This window comes from Entelurus aequoreus, linkage group LG09 (genome assembly GCF_033978785.1).
Source record: "Entelurus aequoreus isolate RoL-2023_Sb linkage group LG09, RoL_Eaeq_v1.1, whole genome shotgun sequence".
Classification (NCBI taxonomy): Eukaryota; Metazoa; Chordata; class Actinopteri; order Syngnathiformes; family Syngnathidae; genus Entelurus; species Entelurus aequoreus.
In genome coordinates this window covers 52,092,426-52,108,707 of record NC_084739.1, presented here as the reverse complement: position 1 = coordinate 52,108,707, position 16,282 = coordinate 52,092,426, and the positions used below count along the sequence as shown (strand labels likewise).

The 16,282-nt window shown below is 39.4% G+C and overlaps 2 protein-coding genes across 4 annotated transcripts in view; one reads left to right on the top strand and one right to left on the bottom strand.

Annotated features, from left to right (window-relative positions):
- eno4 (enolase 4) overlaps positions 1-15,947 on the top strand; it is a 189,187-nt gene extending 173,240 nt beyond the window's left edge. For all 3 annotated transcript variants that reach the window (XM_062058922.1, XM_062058921.1, XM_062058920.1), the window contains one exon: positions 15,214-15,947. In XM_062058922.1, the coding sequence (XP_061914906.1) occupies positions 15,214-15,281 (68 nt within the window). In that variant the 3' untranslated portion in view covers positions 15,282-15,947. The remainder of the gene's footprint in view (positions 1-15,213) is intronic.
- Positions 1-16,282, bottom strand: part of shtn1 (shootin 1) — a 168,162-nt gene that overhangs the window by 8,436 nt on the left and 143,444 nt on the right.

Below are 16,282 nucleotides of genomic sequence, written 5' to 3'. Positions count from 1 at the left end.
TGCATTTCATTTGGTGTTCATGCTTACATTGAATATTTGAGTTATTTTTTGTATTTGTTTTATTTTATCATGGATCAATCACACTTGGGCAGACACTAACTCCGATGTTGAATGTGTCTCTGTGTATAACTCGTCAGCTGAAGATACAAATGCTGTCACAGCCAATAATTCCACATGCTCAGTAATCAGTGATCACTGATTACGTTTGTCTGTGTCAATTTGGATTCTTAAATAGATTACTGTGATTACCAATTTTTATTTTCATTCATCATGGAGACTGCCAACTAATTGACATTGGTTTTCTGTTCTAAGCTTCTTGAATCCGTATAAATGGTTGATCACTTGAACAAGTGTAATCACTATAAATGGTGGCACTATTACTCGGTCAGTGTATTGTTTCCCTGTCAATTATTTTATCATGGATCAGTCACACTTAGGCAGTCACTAACTCTAGTGAGTATCAATATTTATGTTGTTCCACAGCTGGAGAGCAGATACACTTTAAACTAATGCTTTCAAATGACTATTTAAAAAAAATCAGAATAATAACACATTTGAATTTGGATGATTCATGATTAATGACAGGTTATTTCTTGCTTGCATAATATAAATATACTTGAATACGATCCCAATATTTGTACAATGCAATTTTATTGTCAAAATGTCATCCAGGAATTTGTTTTCAAAATGTTTTACTTAGAAGCATGTCATTTATTTGTTCAAAACATGGCAACTGTTTTATCTGAAGTCCAGTCATGGTATATTTTCGAGTGAAATTTGCCAGTTAGCACACCAATGTCGTCACTCATTTTTGTACTGACGTACTCTATGCATTGATCTGATCACTATAACAACCCGTGCCACCTTTCAGGTAACATCTGTGGTAAAGGTGTATGTACGGGGAAAATAAACTGTGAATAATTTGCATGCATGATTAATGCTAAATATTTTTAAATTCCATCCATCCATCCATTTCTACCGCTTATTCCCTTCGGGGTCGCGGGGGGCGCTGGAGCCTATCTCAGCTTCATCACAATTCATCTCAATTAGCTTGTTACTTTTGACAGCACTACTTTAAACGTACGTTTTTGGGTAAATAGTTGACTAACAACTATTTTTATTTTCTATTCTGTGAAGATTAACAGCTGCATTGTCCTCCATGGCTTCCTGCTCCATATGTGGCAAGTTGTTACTTATGCGCAGTCTGGAGATGCATGCAAGTTTCTGTGAACAGAGGTACTTTTCCAATAATTGCTTATCACGGGTGTCATGATAAGATAAACATACTTTGTTCATGCTCAAAGGGAAATTAAAAAAATATTAGTATCAAGAATGTTTGAAAATTCACTTTTTTCAGCATCTCTGATGCCAGTGGGATTACTGTATCTCCACCAAGAACAGCAGCAAGCACATCAGACAGTATGTTAAGGGACGGAAACATATCCCTTTTTTCAACTCTGTAGCATGCAACTAAGTATAAGTATATGTATACATGATTTATATTTACACTGAAATATTCTGTGCCCTGAGAGAGAAAGAGCTGTTTGGCTATTCACCAAATAGGTACTAAACAATAGCAATTATTCGGGGACGGCGTGGCACGTTTGGGAGAGTGGCCGTGCTAGCAACCTGAGGGTGCTTGGTTCAATCCCCAGCTTCTACCAACCTAGTCACGTCCGTTGTGTCCTTGAGCAAGACACTTCACACTTGCTCCTGATGGGTTGTGGTTAGCGCCTTGCATGGTAGCTCCTGCCATGTGTGTGTGAATGGGTGAATGTGGAAATAGTGTCAAAGCGCTTTGAGTATCTTGAAGGTAGAAAAGCACACTAGTACAACCCATTTATTCTGTAGAGAAATATTTCTCAGTGGACTTGACGAAAGACCAGGAAGAACATGTAGCAGCCGAGAATATAGCCTCTCAAGGATGTGGTCTGCCATTAATTTAAAGGGATGAAACCCAGTTTGCAGTTGAGCAGTTTTTGTATACCAAAAGTTTTTTACTTTCCTTCACTCACTCTCGTATCTCTGGTGTGTTTTATTGACATGCATATTTTAATGATGATGGTACATGTAAAAGATTTGGTATATTTGCTGAGATGAAGATTAGGCAAGGTGGTTAGATGTGCTAATCAGAGGTAAGCAGGCCACTCGATGAACCAGTTTTTAAAAAAGCCTTATATAGAAATAAAATAAAAAGCCCAACAAACGGAGCATGGGGAGCTTATATCAAAAAGTGAAACATGACAAAGACAATTGGCTCAAATTGCAAAATATGAGTATGTAACTGTGCACAAATATGTGCTAAACCGTGCATGCATTTAAACATATCAGGTAATCATTGATATTCTTACCTGTGGTTTTGTTCTTACAAAAAATACCTCAGCCAATGTCTATGCAGAATTCATAAACATCCCAGGGTTTTACAAACTGATCAGTGTAAAGGACAAATAAACTAATCAGAAGAGTATCTTAAAACCAGTGTCATCGATTGTAATAAATCTGCATCTTAATTAAATTATCGATACATTAATAGTGTTAATTTGTCTATGTATATGTGTCTGTTGAATTATCCCTCTATTTCCTACCACTTGTCCCTTTTGGGATCGCATGGTGGCTGTAGCCTATCCCAGCTGCACTGGAGCGGAAGGCGGGGTACATACTTGCCAACCCTCCCGATTTTACCGGGACACTCCCGAATTTCAGTGCCCCTCCCAAAAATCTCCCGGGGAAACCATTCTCCCGAATTTTTCCCGATTTCCACCCGGACAACAATATTGGGGGCGTGCCTTAAAGGCACTGCCTTTAGCGTCCTCTACAACCTGTCGTCACTTTCCGCTTTTCCTCCATACAAACAGCGTGCCGGCCTAGTCACATAAGAAATGTGGCTTTTACACACACATAAGTCAATGCATGCATACTTGGTCAACAGCCATACAGGTCATTGTCTACCGCTTGTCCCACTTAGTAATAATAATCTCAATTATACACTTATAAACACTACTGAAATGCTCTCACATAAACAACTGAAATATTTTTCTCACAAACACTACTGAAACACTCTTATACACACTACTGAAACACTCTTGTACACACTACTGAAATTCTGTCACATAAACAACTGAAATCTTTTTCTCTCACACACTACTGAAACACTCTTATACACACTACTGAAACACTCTTATACACACTACTGAAATGCTCTCACATAAACAACTGAAATATTTTTCTCACACACACTACTGAAACACTCTACATACACTACTGAAATGCTCTCACATAAACAACTAAAATGTTTTTCTCTCACACACCCTACTGAAACACTCTCATAAACACTACTGAAATAGTTTTCTCTCACACACACACACACACACCTGGAAATATTTTTCACTAGTATGTATAAACGGATTTCACCTCTGTGTGTGTGAGCTTTTCTCTCGTGCGTGTGAGAGAAAACAATTTCAGTAGTATGTGTGCAAGGATTTCAGTTATGTGTATGAGGGCATTTCACCAGTATAAGAGAGGTTGCATTCCGGTTACCAATAATGCCCGCCCCTTTTTAGACATTTTTTTTATATTTTATATTTTTTTTAAAGCCAAGTTGTTTGTGAACAAAATGTCTGCCTAACTGCCGACAAGTAGCTTAACCGAGGCAGGAGCTCTACTTCATAATTTGACGGCTTCAGCGGAGAATATAAGAACGGTCGGGCTGCAGCCGTCGGTTGCACCTGCATGCCGCGACACCTGAGCGGCCACACAGCGATGCTTTCTCCTCCCGACAGCCAAGCCCCCTGGAGCATTCGTTCCGTTGCGAGTGTGCGCCGCAGCATTATCAAGCGCAACATTTCAGCTCATGGACATCGGGGCAAGAGGAGGAAAAGGTAATTAGACATTATTTATTTCTAAATTATTGTTTAATCCCACGAAATGTAACGCAACATGGCATTGTAATGAGCTAAGCAGTTAGCCTTGTGTGCCTCCACTACAAACAAGTTAGCAACTAGTGTTTCCGCGGGTCCTAAGAGTCTGACATCTATTGCAAACTTGGCGTTTGTCTCGGAGGAAGCGGAAAAAGTACACTTGTAATATTTGCAGCGTTGTTGCTATGGTAACATGTTGAAATGTGAGTCACGTCGTGGTACGTCAGTAGCTAATCAAATACTAATAATAATGGATTACATTTATTTAGCGCTTTTCTATCGACTAGATAAGTGGTCCCCAAACTACAGCCCGCTGGCCAGTTACGGCCTGCCAGCGTCCAAAATCTGGCCCGTGGGAAATTTTAGTTTTTTAAATTATTTTAAATCTGTCTTTTCTAATCCATTTTTTGGTGTCCCCTAGTCGCTCAGGCAAATCATGTTGTCTAAAAATTCATTTTCCCATATGACTTATATTGTATTAGCTTTTTTCATGTGATCTGATTGTTACATTCTTATTTCAGAGTCACCACACAGCTGCATGACCATTTTAACAAGGACGGAATAAACAACCTCTGGATTCATGAAAGTTGGCTTCCAAACAACTTCTCCCCACACAAATATATTGTTTGGAATATTCAATATATTTCACATAGAAACATACTAAATATCCATTTTTTTTTGCTCAAAAAAGACTCCTTAAGTCGTATTATTCATTTACTTTTCAAATTTTCTTGTAGTCAGACAATCTTTTCAGTATATTAGAGGGAATCTTTACCTGACCTGTTTGGACTGTCATCTGCAGTCTTTTTCAGAAGGGACACCTGACTGCTGTGATGTGTTGCCTATCAGCTCTTCTTATAGGCCTGGCCAACCAGGCAGACTACTTGATGGTCAATGGGGAAGGAGCTAATAGGCAGTCACAGTGGTCAGGTGACCCTTCTGAAGAAGACTGCAAATGACAGTCGAAACACAACAAATATATTGTTTGGAATATTAAATATATTTCACATAGAAACATACTAAATATCCTTTTTTCTTTTGCTCAAAAAAGACTCCTTAAGTCGTATTATTCATTTACTTTTCAAATTAGCAAGAAGTGCTTGTCACCATATTCCATCGTTACCGGAATACACGATCAGTCCATGCGTGCACGAAGACAGCGTCAATTCCGTCAAATTGTTTTACGCAATTATGATCGTGCCCATCATACCAGTTAACGTGGTTTTCACTTTTGTAATCATTTGAATAACAATATCATATAAAAGATGTGTGTCGCGACATGCAGGTGCAACCGACTGTTGCATTGAAAGTGTTCTTATATTCTCCGCTGAAGCCGTCAAATTATGAAGTAGAGCTCCTGCCTCGGTTAAGCTACTTGTCGGCAGTTAGGCAGACATTTTGTTCACAAACAACTTGGCTTTAAAAAAAAGGGGCGGGCATTATTGGTGACCGGAACTGGAATGCAACCTCACTTATACACACTGGTGAAATGCTCTCATACACATAACTGAAATCCTTGCACACATACTACTGAAATTGTTTTCTCTCACACGCATGAGAAAAAAGCTCAAACACACACAGGTGAAATCCGTTTATACATACTAGTGAAAAATAATTCCAAGTGTTTGTGTGTGCGTGAGAGAAAAACTTTTCAGTCGTGTTCATGAGAGGGTTTCAGTAGGGTGTGTGAGAGAAAAACATTTTAGTTGTTTGTGTGAGCATTTCAGTAGTGTGTATAAGAGTGTTTCAGTAGTGTGTATAAGAGTCTTTCAGCAGTGTATGTGTGTGTGAGAAAAATATTTCAGTTGTTTATGTGAGAGCATTTCAGTAGTATTATTTGCTATTTGCCATGATATAGTGATGGACACAGTGAGAAATGTGTTCAGTGGCTACGCTGGATCTGGGCCGCCCTGGGTGGCCAGTCAAGGGTGTTGAAGGTGCCAAATTTGGAGTCACTTCAGTGGCTCTCTGTCTGGCCTCATGTTCATGCAGCACATTGCGAAAATATTCCAGACATCCGCATCATCACACACACCAAGAAATGCAGGTAAAGTTAGAGTGTGCTCATAAGCTCTCGATAAAGCCTCTCCTGATGGAAGTTATCAGAGTCCTCTTTTTGCAGCCTCTCAATGCAGTGCAGAACACTAGTAAAAAAACAGAAAACATTCTCTTCATTGCCCCTCACTTCAAAAAATAAAGCTTGAATCTGAAAAATGAAGAATATCATATGAACATACGTTGTGGATGAAGCAAGAAGTGCACCATATTCCATCGTTACCGGAATACACGATCAGTCCATGCGTGCACAAAGACAACGTCACTTCCGTCAAATTGTTTTACGCAATTATGATCATGCCCGTCATACAAGTTATCATGGTTTTCGCTTTTGTAATCATTATTTGAATAACAATAACATATAAAAGATTACATACAAAACAAATGTTACTTAAGAATACAGTATTTATTTTGAAACCGTACAGCAGCCTTGAATAGCAAATAAATAATTTTTACTATTACATTAAACACATCAATTCACAATACTGATCGTTTAAAAGTCAAGTTCATGTTACACCACATATAGAGTTTTGTTAAAATGCGTTGTTTAAAAAGAAGTATGCGATGAATTAGTGGTGCCCCCGTGCGTCATTTATTGCGATGACAGAAAAGTAAAAGTGGTTGAAAATGTGGCGATAATACTCCCTTTTTTAAAAGTACATTCTGTTAATTTTTATATTATTGTTCCCTTTTAGTCATTGGTAAGCTATAGTTTTATACAAAACATTAAAATAACACAGAACATGACGTAGCAGACTCGGTCGTAAAATGTTCAAGTTCCGGAAGTGACGTTCTGCACGCATGCGTGGGCAGATTGTGTTTTCTGCTATCAACGGAGTAGTGTGCTGCAAACTTAGCAAAAGGATATGTACTTCACTGTTTGGAGGAAGACAAAAGGCCATCCAACAGCAATGACTAGAATGGTGCATTTTTCTTTAATGCTGTTTCCATAACAAAGATATTTGATATTAAACATTTTCAAATTAAGTATTTACAAATTATTTTCGTCATCATTTTAAATCATTAAACAATACATTTAAACAACACTAACAAAAAACAAAACAAAAATCAAATAAAAGCATCATATTACACATTACATATTGTTTTTTCTTTGATGTAATGTTTTTTATTATGTCCCTGAGAGGGACAAGCGGTAGGTAATGTATGGATGGATAATAAAATGAAAAACTATTTGGTTTGCATGACATAACATTGTATTTATGAATAAGACCACAAACTGGACAAGCGGTAGAAAATGGATGGATGGAATATGTAATACTCCTAGTAGACACAGCAGTTTGACAGCATACTGAAGTTTTTATGACATTTACCCTGTAAGAACAAAACCCTTTCTTTGAACTCAAACAGTATATTGTAAGTACTAAACAGTATGTTGTAAGTACTAAACAGTATATTGTAAGTACTCAACAGTACATCAGAAAGTTCAGTCCAGAATAATTGTGAGATTGGACATTCATTGTTAATTAACTCTTTTTTAATGGGACAAAAAAAGAGCATTCTAAAGAAACAGCCTGGATGAATTTAGACAGAAGAGATTTACAAGGTAACATTTGTGACATGATTGTAACTTTATTTGGAATAAGAAATGTGTTATGTTTAGTCCAATTTTTTTCTAAATGAATATGAGGTAAGAAGTTTCTCTGGGACACAACCCTTTTTGGTGGACGAGTTCTATCAGAATTAATTGTGTTCCTTGTGTGTTATTGTTACATTTACTAACTAATACGTTTATTTTAGCAATCATTAAACTTGGAGAAACTTACTCCATCTGTTCATTACGTAGAGAAGACTTTAAGAGCTGAAGAAGCTGGACTGAAATGCCATTTATCATACTTTTATAATCAATAGAATTCATGTCAATAATATATTTTTCAACAAATTATTATGTTTGAATGAAAGTCCATTTCTGTCAAAAAAAGAAGATATTAGTTTTCTTTTTAAATGTTCTTGTAGTCAGACAATATTTTCAATATATTAAATGGAATTTATACCTGATATTGGATAGGCTCCAGCACCCCCCGCGACCTTGAAAGGGACAAGAGGTAGAAAATGGATGGATGGATTGTTTATTCCGTCCTTGTTGAAATGGTCATGCAGCTGTGTGGTGACTCTGAATTAAGAATGTAATAATCGGATCACATGAAAACAGCTAAGACAATATAAGTCATACGGGAAAATGCATTTTTAGACAATATGATTTGCCTGAGCAGCTAGGAGACACCAAAAAATGGATTAGAAAAGACAGATTTAAAATAATTTTTAAAAAAATTCCCACGGACCGGATTTTGGACGCTGGCGGGCCGTAACTGGCCCGCAGACCGTAGTTTGGGGACCACTTATCTAGTCGATAGAAAAGCGCTAAATAAATGTAATCCATTATTATTAGTATTTGATTAGCTACTGACGTACCACGACGTGACTCACATTTCGACATGTACCATAGCAACAACGCTGCAAACATTACAAGCTGATTTGACAGTGTACTTTTTCCGCTTCCTCCGAGACAAACGCCAAGTTTGCAATAGATGTCAGACTCTTAGGAGCCGTGGAAACACTAGTTGCTAACTTGTTTGTAGTGGAGGCACACAAGGCTAACTGCTTAGCTCACTACAATGTCATGTTCCGTGGGATTAAACAATAATTTAGAAATAAATAATGTCTAATTACCTTTTCCTCCTCTTGCCCCGATGTCCATGAGCTGAAACGTTGCGCTTGATAATGCTGCGGCGCACACTCGCAACGGAACGAATGCTCCAGGCTGCTTGGCTGTCGGGAGGAGAAAGTGGCCGCTTAGGTGTCGCGTCCTGCAGCTCGACCGTTGTTGCATTGAAAGTGTTCTTATATTGTCCGCTGAAGCGGAAGTGAAGCTCCCGCCTCGTTTAAGCTACTTGTCTGCAGTTAGGCAGACATTTTGTTCACAAACAACTTGGCTTTAAAAAAAAAAAAAAAAAAAAATTTTGAAAAGGGTCGGGGATTATTGGTGACCGTAACCGGAATGCAACCTCTCTCATACACACTGGTGAAATGCTCTCATACACATAACTGAAATCCTTGCACACATACTACTGAAATTGTTGTCTCTCACACGCACGTGTAAAAAGCTCACACACACACAGGTGAAATCCGTTTATACATACTAGTGAAAAATAATTCCAGGTGTGTGTGTGTGTGCGTGAGAGAAAAACATTTCAGTTGTGTTTATGAGAGTTTTTCAGTAGGGTGTGTGAGAGAAAAACATTTTAGTTGTTTATGTGAGAGCATTTCAGTAGTGTACGTAAGAGTGTTTCAGTAGTGTGTATAAGAGTGTTTCAGTAGTGTGTGTGAGAAAAAGATTTCAGTTTTTTATGTGAGAGCATTTCAATTGTGTGTATAAGAGTGTTTCAGTAGTGTGTATAAGAGTGTTTCAGTAGTGTGTGTGAGAGAAAAACATTTCAGTTGTTTATGTGAGAGCATTTTAGTAGTGTGTATAAAAGTGTTTCAGTAATGTGTATTAGAGTGTTTCAGTAGTGTGTGTGTGTGAGAAAAAGATTTCAGTTGTTTATGTGAGAGCATTTCAGTAGTGTGTATAGGAGTGTTTCAGTAGTGTGTGTGAAAGAAAAACATTTCAGTTGTTTATGCGAGAGCATTTCAGTTGTGTATGTAAGAGTTAATTCTGAATAATGTCCCTAACGGCCCCTCATAGTTCCTGCTTTTCACAGATCATAGATATATATTACACGCACGCACTTCTAAATGCTAGCGCACGGGTTGTATTACACGCTCACAAATCTAGATGCGCTTGTTCAAATTGTACACGGCAGAAGTGTTGCAAAAGTCACGTGTAAGTAGACAGCCTATCTGCTTACACGTGACTTCAGTAGACAATAGACATCTATTGTCTGCTTCTCACAGACAATAGATGTGCGTGCGCAGATTGAATTACACGCATGCGCTTCTGAATGCACGTGCACAAGTTGTATTACACGCTCACAAATGTGGATGCGCACGCTCAAATTTACGTGTCAGAAGTGTCGTAAAAGTCACGTGTAAGTAGACAGCATATTGAGGGGTTCTTTCTGATTATGGACAGACAGACAACTTAAAACACACATACGCAGATTTGAGTCACACACTTGGATTGATATACTGCATACTTGCCAACCTTGAGACCTCCGATACCGGGAGGTGGGGGGTGGGGGTGGCGGGGGCGTGGTTGGGGCGGGGGCGTTGTTAATAGGGGAGTATATTTACAGCTAGAATTCACCAACTCAAGTATTTCCAGTGACGTGCAGTCACTAGAGGCAGGTGAGGCGGGGCCTCACCTGCCATCATGGAAAGAAAAAAAATGTAAAAAGAAAAAAAAATAATTAAATTGTTATATGTATCCAGTGATTATACTATAAAGTTATTTTCCATTTAACTTCACCAGTTTTAGATTATTATTATTCAAAATCGCTGAATTTTCACATTTGCCGTTCAAATACTGAGAAGAGACGGTGCTGTGATCAGCAGCCAGTTGAGGCACGTCACTGCGTTGTGCCTCAACATGGATTGCGGACTCTGCTAACTGCTGGCCTGCTGTGCAGTGAGACCGTATTGCTCTATGAACTATATTATACATTTCCATAGTTTAGTTAGCTGAGGTATATAATGTACAGTGTATTTTGTCAACAACTGTATGTGTGTAACGTATTTCTTGTGCTGAGCGATCATAAAACTGCTGCGACACAAACGCCTCCAACTGCGTGCCAATAGTTTGGCCGGCTTTCCGGATAAGTTTATCAATCCGGTTTGAGTCCCTTTTGCTGGTGCTGCTCCCCCGACAAACCACTGCAAAGTACAGGGCACTGGCCACAACAGACTGATAACATATCTCCAACAGCTTGCTGCACACATTAAAGGACCTAAGCTTCCTCAGGAAAAAGAGTCTGCTCATACCCTTCTTGTAAACAGCTTTGCAGTTGTCCTTCCAGTCCAGTCTGCTGTTCAAATGGACTCCCAGGTACTTATACTGCCCTACTACTGCTACCTCCCGGCCCTGGATCTTGATGGGCTCCACCGGGGTCATTCTCTTCCTGAAGTCGATGACCAGCTCCTTGGTCTTGTCCACATTAAGGACCAGATGGTTCGCCTGAGACCACTCCACAAAGTCAGCGATCAGTGTCCTGTACTCCAATTCCTGTCCCTCTCTGAAACACCCGACCACAGCAGCAGTCGTCAGAGTATTTCTGCAGGTGGCAGGACCTGGAACTGTACTGGAAGTCTGAGGTGTACAGGGTGAACAGGAAAGGAGACAGGACAGTCTACACCTACACCACTGACCACAGTATCCGACAGGGAGCTCCCCAGTCGCACAAACTGGGGCCTGTCAGACAAGTAATCAGTGATCCAGGAGACAATGGATGAACTGACACCCATCCTGAGCAACTTGTCACTGATCAGAATTGGCTGAATGGTGTTAAAGGCACTGTAGAAATCAAAGAACATGATCCTCACAGTGCCCTTCCCACCATCCAGGTGAGAGTGAGCATGATGCAGCAGGTAGATAACAGCATCATCCACTCCTACATGGGGCTGATATGCAAACTGTAGAGGATCCAGGGAAGGAGCCACCAGGGGTCTCAGCTGATCCAGCACAAGTCTCTCGAGGACCTTCATGACCAGGACGTCAGGGCAACAGGTCTGAAGTCGTTCAAGCCCGATGGGATGGGCTTCTTGGGCACCGGCACTATGCAGGATGTTTTCCATAGCACTGGTATCCGTTCTAGCTTCAGACTCAGGTTGAAGATGAAGTGCAGGATCTCAGTTAGCTGAGCAGCGCAAGTCTTCAGGACCCAGGGGTTGACTCGGTCGGGGCCTGCTGACGTGGCTAGATTGACTCTCTCCAGCTGTCGTCTTACATGTCCAGGTGTCAGACACACCAGGCTGCTTTCTCAGTGGGGGGAAAAGAAACAGCGGTGGCAGGTAACAGAGAAGGAGTTTGTGTATAGAAGTTCAGGGGAGGTGTGAGGACAGGAGTAGTGGGGGGAGGGCCAGTAAGGGGTGCATTGCTAAATCTATTGAAAAACAAATTCAGCTTGTTGGCTCTATCTACACCCCCATCCAGCAGTTTTGCTTTGTTGTTGAAGCCTGTGATGGCTTTCATGCCTTTCCACACATCACGAGTGTTGTTCTGTTGGAGTTTAGCCTCTAGCTTCCTCCTGTAGGCATTTTTCCCTTCTTGCAGCTGAACTTTAAGCTGCCACTGAATCCTCCTCAACTCGTCCCGATCACCAGATCTGAAGGCTAGCTTCTTTTTATTCAGCAGCACCTTTAGCTGGCTGGTGATCCATGGCTTGTTATTTGGGTAACAATGGACAGTTTTTGTAGGGATGATGGAGTCCACACAGAAATTGATGTAGTCTGTGATGGAGTCTGTGATGCTGTCAGTATCTGTCCCGTGAAGCTTACAGAGTACGTCCCAGTCTGTAGTCTCAAAGCAGTCCTGTAAGGCAATGCATGCCTCCTGGTTTCTCCTCTGCACTGATTTTGTTGAGACGAGCTGCCTCCTCACAGCAGGAACATATTGAGGTGTTAAAAGATTGTGATCAGATCGTCCCAGGGGGGGCAGGGCAGTGGCTCTGTATGCCTCTTTTGAATTAGCATACAGTAGGTCCAGAGTTTTATTTTCCCGTATTGCACAGTGCACATATTTATGGAAAGTAGGTAAAATAGAGTCCAAAGAAACATGATTAAAGTCACCCGAAATGAGAATGAGGGCATCGGGATGTTTGGTCTGTTGCTTAGCAACAGCGGCCTGAATGGTGTCACAAGCAACAGCTTTGTCAGCAGAAGGAGGGACATACACTCCGATGAAGATAACAGAAGTAAACTCCCTTGGCAAATAATATGGTCGAAAACTTCCTAGTTTACATGTATTTATAAATTTAACATTTATTTATTCAGGGTACAACTATTAAGAACATATTTTCATTTGCAATGCTTACCTAGCAAAGAGGCAGCCTTTAAATGCCACAGATGTAGAAGTCTGATGATAATCTCATTGTGTTTTTTTACCAACAAAAAATACAGCTATAGATCGCTCTCAACAGTTCACAAATGTTCTAAATGTATGGGGGTTAATGTGTTGGAATTTAAATGAAGGTTTAAGATGACAAACATTTTTCAAGTGTAAAACATACACAGGAATGTCCTCAACTTGTGGACGACAGAGCAGACCGCCTTTGGTGGGGGGATTTGTATAACTGTATTGAATTAATACTATTATCAGTTGTAATGAATTACAGGCCTACTGAAACCCACTACTACCGACCACGCAGTCTGATAGTTTATACATCAATGATGAAATCTTAAGATTGCAACACATGCCAATACGGCCGGGTTAACTTATAAAGTGCAATTTTAAATTTCCCGCTAAACTTCCGGTTGAAAACGTCTATGTATGATGACGTATGCGCGTGACGTCAATCATTGAACTGGAAGTATTTGTACACCATTGAATCCAATACAAAAAGCTCTGTTTTCATCTCAAAATTCCACAGTATTCTGGACATCTGTGTTGGTGAATCTTTTGCAATTTGTTTAATTGAATTGTTAAAATGAAGACTGCAAAGAAGAAAGTTGTAGGTGGGATTGGTGTATTAGCGGCTGGCTACAGCAACACAACCAGGAGGACTTTGAGATGGATAGCAGACGCGCTAGCCGCCGACCTCACCTTGACTTTCTCCGTCTCCGGGCCGCCGACCGCATCTATGATCGTCGCTCCGTCGATCGCTGGAACGCAGGTGAGCACTGGTGTTGATGAGCAGATGAGTGGTGGCTGGCGTAGGTGGATAGCTAATGTTTTTAGCATAGCTCTGTAGAGGTCCCGTTGCTAAGTTAGCTTCAATGGCGTCATTAGCAACAGCATTGTTAAGCTTCGCCAGCCTGGAAAGCATTAACCGTGTTTTTACAGGTCCATGGTTTAATAGTATTGTTCATTTTCTGTCTATCTTTCCAGTCAGAGGTTTATTTATTTTGTTTCTATCTGCATTTAAGCCTGATGTGCTATCACGTTAGCTCTGTAGCTAAAGAGCTTCGTCGATGTATTGTCGTGGAGATAAAAGTCACTGTGAATGTCCATTTCGCGTTCTCGACTCTCATTTTCAAGAGGATATAGTATCCGAGGTGGTTTAAAATACAAATCCGTGATCCACAATAGAAAAAGAAGAACGCGTGGAATCCAATGAACCCTTGTATCTAAGTTACGGTCAGAGGGAAAAAAGATACGTCCTGCACTACACTCTAGTCCTTCACTCTCACGTTCCTCATCCACGAATCGTTCATCCTCGCTCAAATTAATGGGGTAATCGTCGCTTTCTCGGTCCGAATCGCTCTGGCTGCATTGTAAACAATGGGGAAATGCGAGGAGCCCTTCAACCTGTGACGTCACGCTACTTCCGGTACAGGCAAGGCTTTTTTTTATCAGCGACCAAAAGTTGCAAACTTTATCGTCGATGTTCTCTACTAAATCCTTTCAGCAAAAATATGGCAATATCGCGAAATGATCAAGTATGACACATAGAATGGATCTGCTATCCCCGTTTAAATAAAAAAAATTCATTTCAGTAGGCCTTTAAAACAACACTGATTAGACAATTAGCTATGAGTATGTGCTTTTACTGCCATCTTGTGTCTACTTTTAAGTGTGTGGTATAAAATAAGTAAAACATCAATACAGTATTTGTTTTCCAATTTTTGTTGAAATCCTGTGCTATTTTTAGGTTATGGTTACTTGGGGTGTCCAAAAAAATTAAATGAATCGCGAATACTACCTGTAACGATTCTTAATCCATTAAAAAAAATCAAAAATGTTATTTATTTTTTTAAATCGCACCCAATGTTATTAAAATAAGGATTGATTTTGAACCGAGAACCGTTTTGAATCGAGAATCGTTCTGAATCGAATCATTACACCTAGTAATCGAATCGAATCGAATCGAATCATGTGGTGCCCAAAGATTCACAGCCCTAATGGTTACACTTAACACATTGATAACAAATTCATAAAATAAAGTTCATTCAATGTCATTTAACAGAAAGGTTTAAAACATTGCAACTTTTGCTGCAACTTCCTGAAATATCTGCCGCAAATTCGAGCATTTTAAGCCACAACAATCCCCCAAAAAATCTTGAAAGGACCGTAAGTATCAGAGAAGATTGCAGTATTTTTTACTTTGTTCTTTGTCTTTGTCTTATCCAGTCACCAAGGAGAATCATCCCCCGCCACTCTTTATTGAAAGAGTACAGGTTGAAACAGTAGAGGAGTAACATCACCTTTATTCTACCGTCCTTCATATATCTACCATTAATACCGTTCCTGTCGCAAGTATGCATCCTTTATACTGTATAGAAAATGAACGCATAGAAGTATGATGTACCTTTGCTTCTTCCTACTTATCTATAGACATGTAGAGTTGTGTCATGTAAAACATGTGATGTACTTTCTTGTTACTTTGGCAACCCTGTCTTGAACAAAAAAAACTGTCATAATGTCAGGCAATCAAATGTAAAATGGAATCAAAACGTAATGTTTCAAATCGACCATGAGAAAAAAAATTGCATGTAAAGACAACTTATTTTGAAAAAGAAAAAGCTGTATTTCCGTTATCGTGTCAAGAAGTGTAGAAGTGAAATAACATTTGCACTACAGCTAGCTGAAGTGCAAATGTTATTCTTCTTCTGTGAAAAGTCAGCAGACATGAAGACAAAAAAGAGTGTCTATGATAATGAATCTTGTTTACCTACTCTTTTCACTTTATAACTTTCTTTCTTATGAAAGAAGTGGCATTTTTCATGTTAGTCCATTGTTGGTGTTTCCCTCGAAAACAATGATACTTTCCATGTGATGAATCCATAAAGTACAACTTCCTGTCAATACATTTTTAAGGTGTGTACAAATGTAATTGGCTTGTACTTTTGCTAATAAAAACTTTGAATGTGAGTTGAATTTATTTTTACAATTAGGCTTCATGGGGATCATAATCACATGTTTTTAATCACTTCCAGTCTTTTTACACTGACTCAGTATATTTATAAATGGGAAGTTACAGTGCATCCGGGAAATATTCACAGTGCTTCACTTTTTCCAAATGTTGTTGTGTTACAGCCTTATTCCAAAATGGAATACATTCATTTTTGTCCTCAAAATTCTACAGACAATACATATCCCATAATGACAATGTGAAAAAAAAACGTTTTATTTACTTTGCAAATGTATTAAAAATAAAAAAAAATCACATGTACATAAGTATACAGAACCTTTGCTCAAT